The 21361-nt window shown below is 38.2% G+C and overlaps 1 protein-coding gene across 5 annotated transcripts in view; it reads right to left on the bottom strand.

Annotated features, from left to right (window-relative positions):
• nav3 (neuron navigator 3) overlaps positions 1 to 21361 on the bottom strand; it is a gene marked incomplete at its 5' end in the record, with an annotated part of 170024 nt that overhangs the window by 100785 nt on the left and 47878 nt on the right. For all 5 annotated transcript variants that reach the window (XM_081362799.1, XM_081362802.1, XM_081362800.1 and 2 more), the window contains 4 exons: positions 598 to 781; positions 6845 to 6917; positions 20551 to 20603; positions 21212 to 21329. In XM_081362799.1, coding sequence (XP_081218925.1) covers positions 598 to 781; positions 6845 to 6917; positions 20551 to 20603; positions 21212 to 21329 — 428 coding nt within the window. The remainder of the gene's footprint in view (positions 1 to 597; positions 782 to 6844; positions 6918 to 20550; positions 20604 to 21211; positions 21330 to 21361) is intronic.

Here is a 21361-nt window from a genome sequence, read left to right as displayed (position 1 = left end):
TTCTTGGCTTTAATGGTTACAATCGATGTGTCTTTAGTGAAAAAGTCAACATTTTATATTATTATATTTCATTTTAATTGTATATTATATTATATTATAGTATATAACTATATTTATTAAATTGAATTGTATTATATGATATTATATCAATTTACTTTATACTAAAAATAATACATGTGATATTTATAAATTACTAATCTTTTTTTTTTCAGAAGAACTCAACTGGTTTTGATCTAGCGATCTAACACATTGTATGCTTCCAGTGTACAATCTTGGTTACAGTAGAAGCCATATTTTAATTTTATGTGAACAACAGTGAGCTGTTTTGGTAATTATTTGTACCTTTATGTTGATTGTTAAGTAGACAAAACACAGAAAATACTTTGCAAAACATCTTCAGAATAAGTGCCAGAAAACATGGGTTGTGAAATTGTTTCCGGCCGTTAGACGTTAAGAAAGTACAATACAAGGTCTATGAACAGAATTCAACTATAGCCAGCATTTTTTCCATTTATTTATTTAGCCATATATCATGACGAAAGATGCAGAACTCAAATAGAGGAGCGACAGAGAAAGGTCTCATCAGACGTGTCCTACCTGGACTGCATGTCTTGTGTTTTGTGCTGGCTCGCTGGCGCCGCCCCTGTGGTCTGATGCGTGACGTGCTGTTGAAGCTCCACCAACGACTGCAGGTACTGCTGCTGGTGCTGCTGTTGCTGCTTGTAGCGGGACAGGATGAAGAACAAACCCAGGATGCTCTTCAGATTCCCATTACACACCTCTGAGGATCAAACACACCAGATTTAGAAAGTACCACAGGAAGAGCCCTTTAATCCTGCGAATGTCTGCATTCCATTGATGCGCCCAAACCTTAAATGCATCATGTTTTTAGTACAGCATCAAGTCAGAAGAAACGGCCGTTGAGTCATATGGTAGCTAGCCTCATTATAAGGAAGTTCGAGTAGAGTTTACAATCAGTTGAGAATGTGGGGGAGATAAGTTCTGTTCTCTGAATGAGGAAGTAATGCACAGCATGACAACATACAACTGTCTGGAGGATCCAAGTTTAGCATTGTCATTTGACTGTCTGGAGTCTTGTGTGTCATAAATTAGATGCTAACATTTGTAAACAGTCGCTGTGTGCGACTGGATCTGACTTTTAATTGAGACCTTTTACAAGGAGATACTGATTCAATAAGCAAAACGTTGAAGTGCCGGATGGAGTTTAGAAGCCCAAACGCTATTATCCTATGCACATTAGCGCTGTGAGGTGTGCTACGAGGAATTTGGAACTTTTTCCAAATTGAGGATGTGAGTTTGAATATGTGCTAGCATGGCGTTGCTCTGATCACAGAGATAAAGGACTGAAGATGAAGGGAAGATCATCGATTGTCTGCGCTCTGCCTGCCAGAGACGCTTTTCTCTCTTGTGCCCATTTATAGAATGGTCTTCATTCATAGTCACACACTGCTAATGGCTGGTGCAGAAAGCGACTGAAGGATGGCAGTGCTGAGGCAGCGCTAAAGAGAAGAATCCGGTTTATTTCTGACAGCCCGCTTGTTTGTTCTGCCCGTCAGCGATGTTTGGGGTTATCACTCTTCTCCCGGTTCAATTTGGGACCGTGCGGTGCTGTAATTTGTATTCTACATAATAAAGCACTTAGATGGTATGTTTCCATTGAAAACACTTTTTAGGTCAGGCGACAGAAATTTGGCACTATTTGGTGTCGTTGCACTTCAGGTCAGTGCGGAAAATGAAAAACTAGCAGCCTAATTTGAAAATGCATTTTGTATGTTTGCATTAATGGAGGGAATTAATATTTTTCCTCACAACTGCTTTGTGCAATAGCATATGGAGAGCATTTAGATTTCATCTAGGGGGATACATTGATTCACTTTAAGCCATTAATGATTTCCACGAACACCAGTGAATTGAACATCGCTTATAAGGATTTCACTATAGAAAATAACATAGTTACTGGTATCACTAGTACTGTAAAATCATAGTAAATTATGACATTTGGGCCCCAAAATGGGCCCCATTGACTTCCATAGTATGGGGAAAAAATACTATAGAAGTCAATGGGGCCCATCAAGTGTTTTTCAAAATACATTCTTTTGTGTTAAGCAGAAGAAAGAAATTCATTCAGATTTGGAATAATCTGAGGGTGATGGTGACAGAATTTTCCTTTTTGGGTGAACTATATCTTTAAGTAATACATTTTACACATAACATGCTGCATATTCAGTCTATGAAGATTAATGATACTTAAAATTGTGTGGCTAGTTTACATTTCTAAGCAACTATATGAACAGATTTTGCATTACAAATGATAAAATGGGTGAAAATCCCATAGATTTGCATGGAAATAGGGGCCCAAGACATATCTAATGACTAGAATATCATAAAAAATGGTTCTCAACCATGGGGCAACAGGTTGATTTTAAATAATTTAAACTATATTAAAAATGCTATAAAAAAATCAAGATGTAAACTGAAATTTATTGTAAAATGTCCCCCACCCCCCAAAAATCTCTTATTTTTATTGAAATACATACAGAATCAGAATCTTCTCTTTCAGAATCTTTATATCAACTAATCAAATTTTAGTTTTTCATGACAGTACTGCCCCAAACCATGTAAACAAACACCAGTGAGCTAGGATGCACATTGGAAACTTGAAGTAAAAGTTGTATGCTAATGAACAAACTTTAAGCAGAAGTTTAAATGTGGAGTCATCAGGCTCTTTCTGTCACTAGTCGCACAAGGTCAAAGGCGTATCTGTTCAGCCGTGTTCATTAAGGGAAGCGAGGACAGGGAAGTGTGAATACATTATCTATTTACAGTGATGTGACCTTGACCACTTCCTCTGTATACAGTAGCGTTCTATCATTTCCTAGCCAAAAGTACCAGTAAACATGTAATACTTTGTACAGAATTACAAAGTGGACTGGATGTATATGAAGAGTTCAGATGCAAAAGCCTCTAAATGCCATCTGAAATTTCCTTCTAGAATGATAATTTTTATCAAGCTTGTACGTTTATGTTCACTTATTTCACTTTAATGTCAATGAAAATGACCTATTAATTGTCATTAAAGTGAAATTACTGAAATTAAATATACAAGCTTGATAAAAATACTAATTTTAGAAGAGAATTTCAGATGGCACTTAGAGGCTTTTGCATCTGAAGTCTTCATATACAGTACCGTTCAAAAATTCGGAAAGATATTTCATCACCAAGGCTGAATTAATTTGATCAAAAATACAGTAAAACAGTAATATTGTGAAACATTACAATTTAACAAAAATTACAGTTTAATCTATTTTAAAATGCGATAGAAAATCTGAATTATCATCAGTCATTACATCAGTCTGCACTGTCAAGTGATCTTTCAGAAATCATTCTGATTTGGTGCTCAAGAAACGTTATTTTTATTATTCATATTAGTATCAATATTGAAAACAGTTGTGTAGTTTGGTCATTTCTGGAGATTAACAGCCCCCATGCCTCCATTTCTGTGTTTCACAGAAGAAAGAAAGTCATTACAGGTTTGCAACCACGTGAGGGTGAATAAATGATGAGAATTTTCATTTTGAGTGAACTATACCTTTAGCCCAGCTGAGATTAGGAAAAGTGATTTCTATGAAAACAGGCTTCCTGTATTTTACATTTTAATGAGTGCCTTTCAATTTGAATACCTCAGAAGGTCATGCTTGATCTCTTTTGTATGACTTGTGAGGATTTTTGATTTGAGCAGAGGGATTAAACAGCTCAGAGGAAGCGCCTCTTCAGTTAAACTGACGTCAGTTGAGCGAGTGTCTTAATACACGTGTGTGTTTCTTGTCATGGTGGGTTTCACGGTCAGGTCACCGGAGAAGGTGCCCCCTTTGACCCTATGAGAAGTCTTTAGGACTAACCTGCTCTTTAACGAACTGCAACTTTTCACCAGATCCTCACAGCCAATGAGATCAAAGCTCAGGTCATGGTGTGCCCTGCACTTAAAGCACTTAAAACCGGAATCCCGCTGTGCGTTCTGATACCCTACGCACCGTGAACAGAGAGTCATGGCCAGTGCAGCAGGAAAAGGGATATTGAGAGCTTGCACCTCTCATTATTGGACTGTTCTGGGGAAAGAGGGCTAGGATAACACTCAGCAGGGGTCGAGAGGAAACTTTCCCTGAGGACAATTTTATTGCACAGATGATGCACTTTCATAGCGAAGGAGGTTGGGTTTCATTTAAGTGTCAACTTTGTCTCAGATGTTTCTCTTAAAATTCCTCGAAGAGATAGAAATAGAAACAAATGTGACAACTGTACACATACAGTTAGAGTGGTATTCAATTAAACTGCTGCCTTTTTAAATTTGGAATGGTGATTTGTTTTAAAGTACATTAAACATTCTGTCAGACAAAGAATGACATTAAGTGCTAAAAGAATGCATTGAGTTTTGGAGTGTCTGCAAACCTGAATGCTGTTACTTCCTCTTTAAAAGAAGAGGTTCCATCTTAAAATTACAGTTTTCGATCATTTTGAGGTAAATAAGCCATGTGTTCTGGGAACTGGGATTCATAGACGCATTAATTCATTAGTTATTAATTAGACTGTGAATGCAGACTTCAATGGCAATAATACTAATAATAATGATAATGGTATTTTTAATTGTATGTTTTTAAATACTTTTTAATTTATATATTTAAACTTGCAAAACAAAATTGTACTCTTTTTTTGGAATGACTTGCAGTATAGTGCTATTAAACTAAATAGCATAACTGAATGCATTTTATTTAATAAATTGAGGATACTTCAGGAGAAGTGAAATCTAATTCTAAATTTAATCTCGTTGTCTAGGAGAACTAATTTAATACATTCAAAAATAAATAAATTCAAAACTGACAGAAAAAGAGAAATACTATATGACATAGTGTCTGTGGTTGAGACATTATTACATTTATTTTCCTAGGAAAACTCCTACACAGTCAAGCACATCAAACAAAAAAACAACTTATTTTATAAAGGTCTCGAGTCGGCATGCCTCATAAAATTCTAAACACAAGCGTATGCAAGCCTTCAAAACCCAAACTCGGAAACCTTAGCTAATTTAATTAAGACAACTACTCACAGCTTTAGGAAAGATGCTCAACACACACACACACACACACACACACACACACACACACACACACACACACACACACACACACACGCACACACACACACACACGCACACACACACACACACACACACACACACACACACGCTCACTCGCTTACTCACTCACTCACTCACTCACTCACTCACTCACTCACTCACTCACTCACTCACTCACTCACACACGCTCACTCGCTCACTCACACACATACTCACGCACTCACGCACTCACACACACACACACACACACACGCACACACACACACACACACACACACACACACACACGCACACGCACACGCACACGCACACACACACACACACACGCTCACTCACTCACTCACTCACTCACTCACTCACTCACTCACTCACTCACTCACTCACTCACTCACTCACTCACTCACTCACTCACTCATACACACACCCTCCATCACTCACTCACTCACACACACACACACACACCCTCCCTCCATCACTCACTCGCTCACTCACTCACTCACTCACTCACTCACTCACTCACTCACTCACTCACTCACTCACTCACTCACTCACTCACTCACTCACTCACTCACTCACTCACACTAAAAGTAGGGGATGAGTGTGTGATGAAAGCTTGAGAAACCCTATACACTGGATATTTATGGACCCTGTGCACTCATGGTGCTGAATTTAGCGGGACAGTGAATACAGTATCCAAGCTGCTTTAGGTTAATGATATCATTCCACACAGAATTTAGTACACTTGAGCTCAGACTGAAAAAGAATATCAAGGATCTTTGTGGTTTGTCAGTGCAGCCGTTCTAAAAAACCTAAAATTATTTTAAAATAAGGTTCATATATCAACTAGTATCTATGGGCTCAAACACTCTACCACCAATGTAGCTATAACAATGATGTGATACTTAACTGTGTATGCATACAGAATTACATGAAATGCTAAAAATAATAATTATTCCACCACGCCATTATGTCAGGGTGTTGCTATGTGTTTGCTTGGGTGTTTTGGGTGGTTCCTAATTGGTAATTTATAAGCTCAATTTTAAAAAGTCTCAATGACACAATTGACAAAAGTCTTTTCCCCCACAATTTATTTTGTGTTTATAGAACATTCTGATTCTGTATGTATTTCAATACAAATATGAAAAGAAATATTTTATTGAGTTATGAGTTATTTAGGGTAAATATATATATATATACACACACATACATACATTTCACAGTAAATTCCAGTTTACATTTAGATTTTTATAACATTTTATAGATTTATTTGTAATATTGTTTAAATTATTTAAAATCATCCTGTTGCCCCATGGTTGAGAACCACTTCTTTATGATATTCTAGTCATTAGATATGTCTTGGGCCCCTATTTCAATACAAATCTGTGGGATTTTCACCCGTTTTATCCTTTGTACTGCAAAATCTGTTCATATGATTGCTTATAAATGTAAACTAGCCACACAATTTGAGGTATCATTAAACTTCATAGCCTGAATAGGCAGTATATTATGTTTAAAATGTAATACTTAATGTTGGGGATAATGAAAAGCCATTAATTCTATATATAAGCAGTAATGTAGCAATAATACTGATGCAAACACCACCAATCATAAGAATAGCAGGCCTATTTGTGTACTGTATATGAAGGAATTTAACAGTTTTTATTTAGTTTCAAGCAGACAGAGGGGTCTTACCTTCAGCAGAGAGCCCTTGAACACTGACTCCTCTGGCCCCTAAGAAATTCAGACAAGCCTCCACATTCTCAATCTGAAAGACAAAAACAAAGAGATTAGCCATAGAGCAAACTCACCAGCACATGGTCATTACACTGAGGATGTGGACGGTTAATGTGAGTGACCAGTGGTGTCAGAGAGGCGGCTATTGAACCTCACACACATTCTTTTCAGTATTAAAAGTTCAACAAAGCTATTGACTGCGATGGTTTCTTCTGAAGGTCGCCTTCAGTAATAGCATACTTCAGTATGTATGACAGCTCAACTGGTGTCCGTGTCGCTGACGCGCGCATGTCGATGTTGTGCGGGGACACGTCCACGGATTTATTCCCACAAAGGCTCTATTGTCGGGAGTCAGACAGTGTCATGACCCCTGGCTAACCTTTGTGGGTCGGACCCGGAGTGTGACTCTGGGACGGCAGTGTGTCACACCTACACACACGCTGACAGACGGACCAGGCATGACATTGCGGGCTGTAATAATACAGCATTTGACTAAAAGTGTGGTATTATCATGGCGCCTCCACTCATGGGCACACAAAGGGACTTTGGCCATGCGATACAAATGGCTTGCATATTTTGCACTAGTATAGGGCAGAATGCTGGAGAAGTCGTACAGTAGGGTCAGATATAGTCAATGGGTCAGACCGCACTATATTATTATGCGAAAGCTCAATACTATGTGGAATGCATTGTGCTGTGTGCTGGACCCTTGTGACAGAAGCAAAGACAGTTGACTCAGCTCATACAGTACATGAGACCCCGAGGGGTTGCCCTTGTGCACATTTATTAATGCGGTCTATAATACACAGTCTCACAAGGAAATGTCACTCTAGTGGTGATTTCCACTATTTTATTACTATTTTGAATGCTGTTTTGAAGGGTATTGTAAAGAATCCTCAGTTTTCACTTTAGATGACTGTGTAATATAGAAAGTGTTTATATGTCATGCTGATAGATAAAGAACTATGTATATTTTTTTTTTAAGTATTAAAAAAAATATTTAAAGGTCCCGTTCTTCGTGATCCCATGTTTCAAACTTTAGTTAGTGTGTAATGTTGTTGTTAGAGTATAAATAATATCTGTAAAATTATAAAGCTCAAAGTTCAATGCCAAGCGAGATATTTTATTTAACAGAAGTTGACTACATCGAACAGCCCGTTTGGACTACATCCCTCTATCCTTCTTTAATGACGTCATTAAAACCGTTTTTTGACTAACCTCCGCCCACAGGAATGCTCCCTCAACTCTACCGAAATTCATTTATGTACTTGCGCACTTCTAATAACTTACTGTGTTTACTCAGCTCTTACGGTGATTTTCTGAAGTAAAACTGACGCTTCATCTTTTGTGTGATGTACAATAAACTTTATTAAACTCATCAGTATATGTTTGATCATCGTTCAGACAGCAGACTTGTAGGCTATTAATAAATAATGGATGCACACAAGCAGATGTCAAATACGTTATAATAACCGTAATTAAACTACTAAACTATACCTGTTCCATCTCTATACAGCACTCTGACTCTGTAGGCATTATTGTCCGACTCGAAATGAACACCGTTACTGAGAGTTTCTGATATATCATCATTCCGTGAGATGAAATTGTCCTGAGAGACTGAGCGCGAGCTCATGAAGCTCCGCCCCCTGTGTCGTCCAGCAGCAGCTTATTTGCATTTAAAGGGCACACACTAAAACAGCGCGTTTTTCTGAGCCCCAAAAAATGACAATTTAAACATGCTGTTAAAAATGATTTGTTGGGTATTTTGAGCTGAAACTTCACATACACACTCTGGGGACATCAGAGACTTATTTTACATCTTGTGAAAAGGGGCATAATACGGGACCTTTAACAGTTATATCAAATTATTAAATTGTATAATTAATTCAACTTATTTGGTTGAAAATAAATACTGCAATACAGATAAAACTGTAATACGATACTGAGAGCTTAAGAAAAATACAAAAATGCAAAAAAACTAAAAACTGTTACTCCTGTCACATTATAATATGAATGTTAGCTAAAGGGTGTGTTTCATTAAGCATGTTCAAATTAAATTCAAGCATACAGAGTGAACAGAAATCGAACAAATTGATTCTTACAGTGCTTTCATTAAAAAATCTGACCTTATCACACAGCTCTGGAACACTATTCTAATTGGTCAATCACAGCATTTTATGGTTAAAGATTTGTGTGTGTGCGTGTGTGTTTGCATGTATGTGTACAATATAATGAACATTATAATGTTGTCTCAGTCACCTAATTACCTGTGCTAGTTTCATGTCACTCATATTTTGTCTCGCATTTTTCAAGTAGCCATAATACATTGGATAATACACAGTCAGTGAGTCCTAAAATGCTGTAGTTCTGCTGTGAAGGCCGAAAGGAACACGATTTAATGTCATTCTCACAGCTGTCACAGATTTACAGTCTTTCACGCAACTCCATCCATCCATCCCCTGACCTCAGTGCCCCCAGCGTCCAGCATGGAGCCAGAAAGATCCACACAGATCACATACAGTATTAACTCCCACACACACTCGCAAACACACAGAATGACGAATGAATGAGCAATTGTTAATGCGATCCGTATCGACAGCATCTTGTTTCTTCTTACATCTGTCCCGATGGCAAGTAGCCTGTTTTTCATATGACACACATCCCACACACAGCCGCACACACAAGGAGCCTAATGCGCTTTGATTATCTTCTCTCATAAACCTCTTCTAATGGCAACACAGTGCAGAACATGTGTGGTGCACCAGAGATGGGCTGTTTTTCATTGCAGTCTCATTCAGACGACGGCACCCGCGCACATGGGCATCCGACTGCAAGTCCTGACCAAAAACTGATTCAGACATTCTCAACGAAGATGAAACGTACTTAACACTAATGCGGTCAAACGCTAAACGCTTGCCTGGTATTTCAACCGCATCGTTTAATGCTTTTCTGGAGTGTTTACGATATATGATAGCTCATAATGTCTCAGCAATGGACTGGACATTTGTTGCCGTCACCAAAAGCGCGAGCGGATGCTGTTGATTGACAGACGTGCACGAACAGACATATGGATGGGGTTTGCGCTCTAAAAGCGAGAAGATCGTCAAGTTTGGTGTCCGTTACGGATATAATCCCATAAGTACGGTTGGAAATTCCACCCTCCTTTTAATAGCAGTCCCATCAACCCATCCCTCTGTTTATTTTTAGTCTGTCTTTCAGCCTACAGTGATGTACACATACAGAAACCGTGATTCTATACGCTAATGGCGAGCAGAGCTCTCGCCAGCTTTAGATGCCGAACCGCCGCTTGCCGAGCGGTTTTTCAAACCATGTGGGATTTTAACAACTCTCCGGGAAAGTCAGATCATCTGTTTTTCCGACATAAACAGACATTTTCCAGCACCAGATATGCCATTAAATGCAATTAGGGAGGAGAATGTTTTGATGAGGTATATTTTCACAAAATAATATTGAGAAATTTATAAGCAAGCACTTTTCAGGGCTGACACGGATGCAAACGGGATGGAAAATTACCACGAGTCGGCTTACATCCCTTGCTCGAAATGACAACGGCGAGCTGTTTAAGTTTACTGTCTCTGCGAGCTGCAACCGTCATAAATCTGATCATGTTTAATCTATACAACACACTTATCAGAGCGAGGCTTTAATGCAGAGTAAATGTTTGCACTCGGGTCCGGCTGTGTGGATCCAGATGCTGAGGGGCCCAAGCTAGCTGCGCGGGGACCGACTCCAAGCATATCAGATAACCGTGGGGTGAGCGCTGGCTTTGGAAAGTGTTGCTGCTCCAACACTACCATGAAATACAAATGGGCTTTTGCCTCAATTATATGGCTTTCACTTAAAAACCACTCAGAGCAAAGAGAACAGATAAATGCTGTTTTCTCCGGCACTTCTGTTTTTTCCAGGGAGACAGCTGCAGTCGTTTTGTACCATTTAATTTCCTCTGATCATAGTGACCACATACACATGAATTTGATGAGCTGCCCATAGGTACAAGCCTGTGCAATAGAACACAATGGGCTCATTGTCAAACAGGGACGTTTCATTTTTAATTACACAAAAAAATGTAAAAAATAAATAAAAAAAATCTCTAAAAGTTTCCCCCCTTCATTCTCCATATAATGAAAGTGGATTTTAACAAAATAGTTGAACAGTATTCTCAGTATTTTTCACAAGTTGTCACAAGTTGTGTTTTAAATGTCATAAATGTATACAATTAATTACAAATATGTCGGCCAAACAACCGCTCTATTTTTTCCATACAATTTTTTTTAATAAGTTATAATAAGTTTACTATCAGTTTTGCTGATTAAGCTGTTTAATGGCAGGTTCCTGTTGTGACAACTTACACCATAAAGTCAAGTCAAGTCAAGTATATTTGTATAGCGCTTTTCACAATACAGATTGTATCAAAGCAGCTTCACAGTATTAAATAAAAATAATACAACAAGGTTTGTTTCTAGTGGAATTTATTGATTGATAAAAAAAAATTAAATATCCCCAAAATATCCCCAACTGAGCAAGCCAAAGGCAACAGTGGCAAGGAACCGAAAAACTCCATCAAAGTGACCTAATGGTGTCCTAAAACTCCATCAGGTGACCTAATGGAGAAAAAAAAAACCTTGGGAGAACCCAGGCTCAGTCGGGGGCCAGTTCTCCTCTGGCATTTATGAAATGGAGGCCGGATTGTAGTTTGAACTGTAAGATTAAAAATATTATATGAATGCCTGGCCGAAAAGATGCGTCTTTAATCTAGTTTTAAACTGGGAGAGCGAGTCTGAGCAACGAACAGAATCAGGAAGGCTATTCCAGAGTTTTGGAGCTAATTGTGAAAATGCTCTCCCTCCTTTGGTGGATCTGGATATCCTAGGTATGACCAAAAGCCTTGAATTTATTGATCTTAAAGAGCGCGATGGATTATAGGGCGATAGAAGATCCGCTAAATACACTGGAGCTAAGCCGTTTAGGGCTTTATAAGTCAGTAGCAATACCTTGTAAATAATACGGAACTTTATAGGTAACCAATGCAGTGATGATAAAATCGGTGTTATATGATCATATTTTCTTGATCTAGTAAGAACTCTAGCAGCTGCATTTTGGACTAACTGTAGCTTGTTTATTGAGGATGCAGGACAACCAGCTAATAAAGCATTACAGTAATCTAGTCTCAAGGTCATGAATGCATGAACTAGCTTTTCTGCATCAGAAACTGATAGGATATTACGTAGCTTTATTTAAAGTGTGTTAAATAAACTGTATCTTAATACAAACAACAATAGCTAAGGTGAAAAATGACTAGGAAAATCCCCCCTTAAAATGTATTTACTGGAGTAAAAAGTGTGACAACTAGTCCCATTCCCCCTACATAATATGACTGGTTATTTACCAACAAATTATGCTACAGATTTGCCATTAGGCCTGTGTATAATTGAAATTACAAACCAAGTGAAAATAATTTAGTGCTACTTTTTTCACTTTGCTCTTCAGGACTTTAATTAATAACTTTTATTAATTGTTTTAATTCATGCAATATGACAGTTATGTCTGCACTAATAGTGTTATGGTAATGCTTGGCAGGTCTATTTGTTAAAACGATCTCAGTGCCAACTTCAGCATGCCATTCTCTGTGCCCAGTGGCATTGAGACAAACAACCGTAGCTGAGCCATTATGATGCCAGCCAATGAAGACAGCCGTTAAATTCCTGTGGCCTCCTCTATCTAATTAGCAGCTAAATGGATCAGGCTGCAGCCGCTGCCCTGCACAAGACTGGTGGAGGTACGGCACCAGCAGGATAGACTGCCTGCAACATGTGCTTTGAAGAGTCTGCTCTCTCAAAACATCTGAGAATGCCAAGATTTCATACGGCAGGTCCACCATTTATTTTCTTCCTTGAAACTTCAAAAAAATAACCCAAAAGCACCAGAAAAAATCATAAAATTGGTCCATGTGATGTGGGAACTATATTTCCAAGTCCATGGTTTGTTGATTTTTCAGTGAGAGATACAGTATTACTCAAGAAATAACTCAAATAAGAGATCAGTTTGATTCATAAAAAATGTGAACTGTAACAACCAAATAACAGAAAAGATTGTTTTTTTTTTTCATGAACACGCAATAGAGCAAATGTCAAGGTTTACAGTAAATAATGATTTAAATTTTAGATGACTTGGGATGTAGCGCACAAGCTGTTTACTTTAATGATACTTTTTTCATTTTGAAAGCTCTAGTACGCTTTCATTGTAAATGCATTGTAAATTCTCTCCTTTTGTGTTTAACATAAGAATGTCATATTGGTTTGGAATGACTTGAGGGTGACAGAATTTCCATCATCTCATAAATTAATAAATCCAAAATTATCTCATGAATGCTCATGTATTTTTGAATAATGTTTTGGTTGACAGATTTGCTCTTTTAGTCATGTCACACAACCGGTTCTTTCATGTTACCACCGGAAACCTCTTTGCTGTAGTTATCCTCTTCACAGTCTGTTTTATGTTTGATCTTTGTAGATTTCCACAAATTGCTCTGGGATTTAACAGACTTACTTCCATAGTTTCCTCTGTGTAGAATTATTAAGCTTATTGTTGCCGAACAGAAAAGCATTCAATGAGATGTAATCAGAGGATTAGACTCTCTGTTTTTCACTCTGGGAGACCGGATATTTGGAGGTCCATTAAAATGTCTGTCAAATATGTTTGTTGTCGCCATAATGAATTAACATTTCCTTTATTCATAACTGTGAAAATGTCTTCGAAGACATGATTACAACAGGACGGGGAAATTAGATTTTTGAAAGCATGTCAAACATGTCTGAGGACGGAAAAAGACATCAGGGCCCGCCAACTTCAAGGTAATTTCTAAGCGGATTGAAATCTTTATAATTACTAAAATGACTCCCTGTCAAAAGTAAAAAGCAGAAAATCCATCAATCCAAAAACAGATCCTCACACAGCAGAGGTCAAAGCACAATCACAGTCCAGTGGCAGTGAACATTTCTGACAGGAAACATTCAGAACCATTTCTGTTATGTCTACAAGCCCAAGTGGAAAGGTCATCACTAATGTCAAACGCTAAACGTCACAAATCAAATGTGAACGTAGAGTGTCACAACAGTATGTGGCGTTAAACACACGAAAAGACAAGGCGAGAAATGTCCTATGACTCTGTGCAAGAGGCACTCAGTCATTAACAAACTTCTCAACCCCTCTGAGCAGGCTAAGCAGAGAAAGAGAGTGAGAGTTGACCTGAATGACTGATATTGAATGACTGATATTCAGGTCATATTTATATGACCTGAATGACAAAATAGAAATATATACCCATTTCAAATACAAAATAATACTCATTTGTGAGTTACTTTAGATAAAAAAGTGTCTGCTGAACAATTAGATGCAAACACGTTCTGCTCAGAGAACACTTCTTAGTTATTCACTAACCAAACTAACTCAATCGAGACCCAATGCCCAGCCTCTTAATAAACCAACTCACCAAACAAACTGAATTAATAAAGACCATCTTAATAACTCTCTAACTCTCTAAATAACTAACTCTAAATAACCAAACCAACTCAATCAAGACCCAATGTCATGCTTCTCAATGAACTAACTCACTAACCAAAATAACTAAATCAACACCAAAAGCCCATTCTTTTGATGAACTAACTCGCTAACCAAACTACCTAAAAAAACTTCCAAAGTGTATTAACTCATTGACAAACCAAATTAACTCCACCAAGATACAAAGGCCACCCTCTAAGCTAACTTACTAACTAACCAAACACATTTTTATCAATTCCAATAGACCATCCTCTTGATGAACTGACTAACTAATCAAACTTAATCAAGAAAACAAAGTCCGCCCTCTCAATGATCTACTTACTAAACAACAAAACCAACTCAATCAGGACACATTGCCATGCTTCACGATGAACTAACATACTAACCAAACTAACAAAATCAACACCAAAAGTCCATTCTTTTGATGAACTAACTTGCTAACTAACCAAACGAACACAATAAAGTTCGAAAACAAACTCAATAAAGACCCAAAGTCCACCCTCTCAATGATCTACTTACTAAACAACAAAACCAACTCAATCAAGACCCATTGCCATGCTTCACAATGAACTAACATACTAACAAAACTAAAACAATCAACACCAAAAGCCCATCCTTTTGATGAACTAACTAACAGTACTAACTACAAACTAACGCAATAAAGTTACAAAACATATTCTCGAGGAACTAACTCACAAATTAACTAACTAAACTAACTCGATTAAGTCGTACAGTCCATCCTCTTGACGAAGACATTTTCTAACTAACCAAACAAACTCTGTAAAAACCCAAACTTCATCCTCAATAAATGGTTCATTGATCCTGACATGTGGACGAGCTGACATCCAGAAGGGTAAACCAGCTGAGCATCTGAGGTCTCTCTAACGACCAGTTGGGTAGATGCTGTATTAATCATATAAAGATGAATGCGGTGTGCCATCAGAGGGATATGCTGATGTCTGCGTACGCAGCGAGGAGCGAATCTCTCAGCTGTCAGCGAACAGATGGAGCCCAGATGATGCAGCCACTTTACAAGCCCTAACACACTTAACTGCACTGGTCCTCCCACAAGACCTTGAGAGGTAACCAATCAGTCAGCCTCTCCTGATGGCCACAAAATCAAACCTGCAAGAGACACTGACAGCAACTCATATGTGTATAGACAGACTTGAAGTTTATGTGGTGCATTCTGGGAATTGCAGTCCAATTGTGTGCCTAGTCATCTGTAGCCTTTTGAAGTGCAATGTGGTTTATTATTGATTTTTTTTTATTACATAGATTAGTAATGCAACACTTTCAGTTGAATGGCTTTTTATGGCACTGTTTGGATTCCTTTCTGTCTTTCTCTGAGCTGGAGGGCGTCTGGTTGTGTTCAAAGGCGCGCTCTGCATGCACAGTTCCTGTGGTTTCCAGTTTTAGGGATGAGACAACACTGTCAGACTGAATTTGTCCCAACAATGCTTGATAGGAGAGGAAAGAGGTGCAAACAGGGATTTGATGAAGCAGCCGTCAGCCACAAAACATCCACTAAGAAGCCAACAGTCTCCTCAGTGATATCTTAATGTTTATACTAAATGAGATCACAAAACTGCATATTAAATTTTAAATTTAGAATTTTCCTAGCCTGACTACGTCAGACTTCCTACTTCCGCTCAATTTCATTTCGCTTCTGTAGTCAGTCTGAGATAGCAGCCTATCTTTCAGTTTTCCAGCGGCCTTCGGACGGCCGGGCCAATCAACGAACAGAGGGCGGGCTGAGAGACGTGACGTAGACGCTGATTGTACCGTGGATGCGTAGATTTACTTCACATAATCTGCAAAAGTCGCTCACAGCCATGTTTACTCCGGTATTTCGCTTTATGGTTTTGTTTTCGCATCATACATGTGTTTACAGTGGAAGTTAGATGCGGCTGAGCATGCGCAAAACACACGCCATAACCAAACGTCATGTGATTGGCTTACGGGTAACCAATGATTTTAAACTTCAGACAAGCGACCCCCCGCGAGAGAGAAAACACTTCTCTATTATGCCATTCCAGACTCTGTCTACGAAGCAAAGCGAAGTAGCAGAGTTTGGTATTACCAGGCTAGAATTTTCCAATATGTTGCCTCTGATGATCTTCGGGATCTGGTTGTGCAAAATAATTTGTGTACATGCCTCGGGATGGCTTCAAATGTTGCAATCCCTGAATCTGCTAAGAAAGCCAGGCTAATGGGATATACTTGTGTACAGGGGAACTCCCATTCTGATGCATAACCTCCCGAAATAGCTGTCTCTCACTGACTACGCTGCGAATGGCAGAGAGGGCTCATTTGGTGTACCAACATGTTCAGAATTCCAGACTAATCCAAATACCAGCCTTGGGATCATAGCCATTCCTTATGGGAAAAGTGGGTCCTAAGAGGGTCCTACCTTTTTAGCTTCTTGTGCAATTGCGGTTCAAAAGACAAACGTTTCCATACGGGTCAGTGAATGAACAGACAGCCTGTAGGCAACGATTTATCTGCCTCTCTTCATGCCAGTTTAATTAAGCCCCGAGAGACCAATCAGATCAATGAGAGAGAGTTTATTACGCATGTAATTTAGCAACCATCTTCATTGCCTGGGAAAGCACCCAACAGTACACTCATTTAACTGAAGCTGAGTCACTTTTAACAGGTGCTTTTAATGGACACGAGCAAGTGGCTTTTTTTTGCTAATGCCAAAGTTGTAAAGTTTTATTGGTTCACAGCGGAAAATGCATGGAGGGCTATCTAATCCTAATCGATAAGGAATTTCCTTTCTGAATGATAGTTATAATTGATTATTCCTCAATGGCAGATTGCCGACTCCCTGAGCAATGAGGCTTGACATGATTTACTGTTTAATATTAACTGCCACACAGTAACAAATACAGGAAAAGGGGCACAATAGATTAGCTTCCTGACTTATTCCTGAATATGTTAACCAGGCTGGGGGCAGGATATTTCTTATCCTCTCATTTAACACACATAAATGACCCCGTCCTACACAACTCCCAGAAAAGACCATCTTAAACCAGCATGGATTTTTGATGGTGAACCAGCAAAAAATGCTAGTTTCCCATACAACGACGTTACTCGCGGCATAACTACCATAATATGGTGCATCGTTGAAGAAATCATATAGCTAGTCACAACTTTTTCCCTAAATCGTATTGTCACAAATTTGACGTTCAACCACGCTTGTTAATGATATCATGCATTTGAGATTGAATTAATGCCAGATTTTTTTGCTATGATTTACAGACGTGGCATCTGAGGACTATATCTCCTTTTTTTCTCAGTTATCTTGCTTTCTTTCCTTCCAGATTCAATCAGTCAATTCAATTCACCTTTATTTATATAGCGCTTTTTACAATATAGATTTTTTCAAAGCAGCTTTACAGTTATAACAGGAAAATAATGCAAATAAGTTTGTTTCGGCTGTACAGATCTAGAAGAAAATAGTGTCATAGTCCAGCTGATGTTCAGTGATGGTTCATTTTTGTTGTAAAAAAAGTTATTAATTTAGTTCATTTATATATATCCATAGTCGCTCTGGAGAAAACGGTGATGTCATTGTCCAGCTCAGTTCAGCTCTCATATAATGGTGTCAATGCAGGAAGATCAATAATATTGTTGAATATTAAGTGTCCCCAACTAAGCAAGCCAAAAGCCAAAGGCGACAGTGACAAGGAACCAAAACTCCATCCTGACAGAATGAAGAAAAAAAAACCTTGGGAGAAACCAGGCAATTGTGTGCAAAAGTTTCAAACTTCAAAAAGGACATATATGTATCGTAAAAGTAATCCAACTCCAGTGGTTTAATCAGCCTTCTGATTACTTTGAATGTATGCATCTCACATGATTTAACATCATGATAAGCACCAATGACTTTCACTGCATAGACAAAAACAACATTTTCATTTCATTCACTACTACCCAAAAATGAAAATTCTGTCAGTAATTACTCACCCTCATGTTGTTCCAACCGCGTAAGACCTTCGTTCATCTTCGGAACATAAATTAAGATATTTTTTGATGAAATCTGAGAGCTGGATCACTCCTCCATAGGCTGCTAGGTGACTGAAACTTGCTTGCCCAGAAAAGTTATTAAAGAGATCGTTAATATAGTCCAAGTGACTACAGTGGCTTAATCTTAAGTATATCAAGCGACGAGAATACTTTTTGTGCGCAAAAACAAACAAAAATAACGACTTTATTCCACTATTCATTTCCTTCTCTCTGGGCCTCTAGTTGGTTCACGTAGTGTTTTTGCGTAGCGCGTCTGTGTTACACGTCACCACGTAGGCTCACAATTGGCCGAAGCTGGTCATGTGTGTGATGCGTGTTGACGTGCAACACAGACGCGCAGCGCAAAAACACTACCTTTCTGGGCCAGCAAGTTTCGGTCACCTAGCAGCCTATGGAGAAGTGATCCAGCTCTCAGATTTAACCAAAAATATCTTAATTTGTGTTCGGAAGATAAACGCGGTTGGAACAACATGAGGGTGAGTAATTACTGACAGAATTTTCATTTTTGGGTGAACTAACCCTTTAAGATAGTTAAGAACCCTGTACACCAGCATCCCATTTATAAAAAAGACATGCTGTTTTAGCACAATAACCTGTTCCTATCAATCAAACACTGACAAAAACCTTAGCAATCTGCAACAATATGCTGATAGGTTACTCTTGTGAAGCTTGGCTGTGATACAGTATGTGTATGTCAGATTCCACTATAACCTCAACTTCCCGTAAACAGTTTTATAAACAGGCACGCTTCCTCAGTGTAAAACCTCTACATATGTGTGCACACACATGCTGGCCGCAGGTGCAAGATCAATGGCTATTGAATGAAACCTCCTACAACTCCCCAAAACACTCAGCCTTGAACTTAAAACTAAATCTTTTACTGTAGTCTTTGTGCTCTTCCAATGTGACAAGCATACCTACATGGGAGTTGTTAGGAAAAATCCACAGCAACTATCCTAGCGTTCTCTGCTATACTCATTGACATGCAGAGAGTTATAGCCCAGTGCCCGGTCGGTCCATTCTACTGCAGAAAGACCTGTGAGGCCATTAAAGCCTTTACTGTATTACAGCTTAGCAAGAGTTTAATCACTGCAATGTGCCACAGCAGAAACACAACATAAGCATAGAGGATCTTACTTACATGTATAACAACAAAGAATCATTAGTTTGTAAAATCGTCAACAAAAACATTATCATTTGGTCAACCAAATGGAACAAAATAATAATTGATCTTCATGATTTTGTGACAGAAGACTGGTTTCATGAGACTGGTTTATTTTATAGTGACATGCGGTGTTTATCATAGAAATGCAAAGACAAAATAGCTATATAATACTGTAGTGACAATAAAGAAATAAATATGCAACAAAAAATGCTCTACCAGTCAAAGGTTTGGACACATTTTAAAATAATTTTGGTTATGTACAGTTATGTCATCACAACTATGTAATAACATATAGGAAAGTATGTAAATTACGTGAAGATCTAAAAAATGTTAAACAAGCATTCTCTCACCAACTTCATGGAAAGCATCCAAGCATGATTTGTAAATACTACTGTAGAAGTTTGAATGTAATACTGGACACTTGTTTTCTTTACTATCAGTTTCAGTTCATTTAATTGTTTAAACTTATACATATGAAGAGTTCAGATGCAAAAACCTCTAAATGCCATCTGAAATTTCCTCCAAGAATGATCATTTTTATGAAGCTTGTATATTCAAGTTCAGTAGTTTCATTTTGAAAATGACCTATTAATTGCCATTTAAGTGAAATTATTGAACTTAAATATACGAGCTTGATAAAAATTATCATTCTAGAAGAAAATTTCAGATGACAACTCTTCATATATACAATTTATGTTTGTCTACTAAACAGTATTTTCACCTTCTGATCAAAAGTTCTGTAAGAATTATTTACAGCTGATAATGTTAAAATCTTTGTATTAGTCATCATGCTATGACTTTATTTACATTGCATAATCACAAATGGACTAATTTAACCAATGAAGCAATGACTATTAAAGCATTATAGATGAAAACAGACACTTACCATTTGAGAGTGAGTCTTGGGGCAGATGTTAATATCTTCTACCTTTTCATTAGCTGCAAAAGAGATATTGCTTGATTAAACCTCTGCAGCACACTGGTACACAACAAAAAAGCATACCATAACCTCTGGCCTTTCCATCCACGGGTTACCGTCATGAGGCAAGAAAGTTTGCCTTTGCAGTTTGTGAGAATTTGTGATTGAATGGGCATATGTATGTTCGCAGTGTGAGAGAAAATGCTGAGAAAATGAACGGCTGTTAATTCATCAGCTGTTGGTTGCGAGTTTGTGACATAAGATCTGCCATTGTATGCTGGAGGTTCATAATAACGTTTCAGGACAGCCCAGAGGAGGGGAAAATGGGATGGGGGTGAAGAAAGAAGGAAAAATAAAAAAGACAGACTGACACACATGCACACAACGCAAACCACTCTGGGCTCACTAAAGTGAACACATGGGAGACACATGCTTTAATAGTGCAGAAATAGAATTCAATTCTCATGTTGCTGATTTTCTACGGCGTCTAATCCAGTTTAACGTGAGCAGAATAACTTAAAGATGAAACACTGTAAGTAGTTATGTTTTACACAAATAATTTTATCACTCAGATGAGCTGTGAAGATTTCTTAGCCTGCACTGTGTGTCTGTGTGTGCATGCTCTCACCTATTATCTGGATGATTTCTGCCAGCAGAACTCCATCGGGTATGTCCTGAGTCAGGTCCTTAATAAGCCTTGGACAACCGGACTTGGCCAAATAATGGTTCGCCCAATCAGTGTAGATCTATAGGGAATGAGAATTTTGTTTGATAAGTA

Source organism: Scardinius erythrophthalmus (genome assembly GCF_964197995.2).
Source record: "Scardinius erythrophthalmus genome assembly, chromosome: 4".
NCBI lineage: Eukaryota > Metazoa > Chordata > Actinopteri > Cypriniformes > Leuciscidae > Scardinius > Scardinius erythrophthalmus.
Note: the sequence above shows the minus strand (reverse complement) of the source record. Positions and strands in the feature narration are given on the sequence as shown.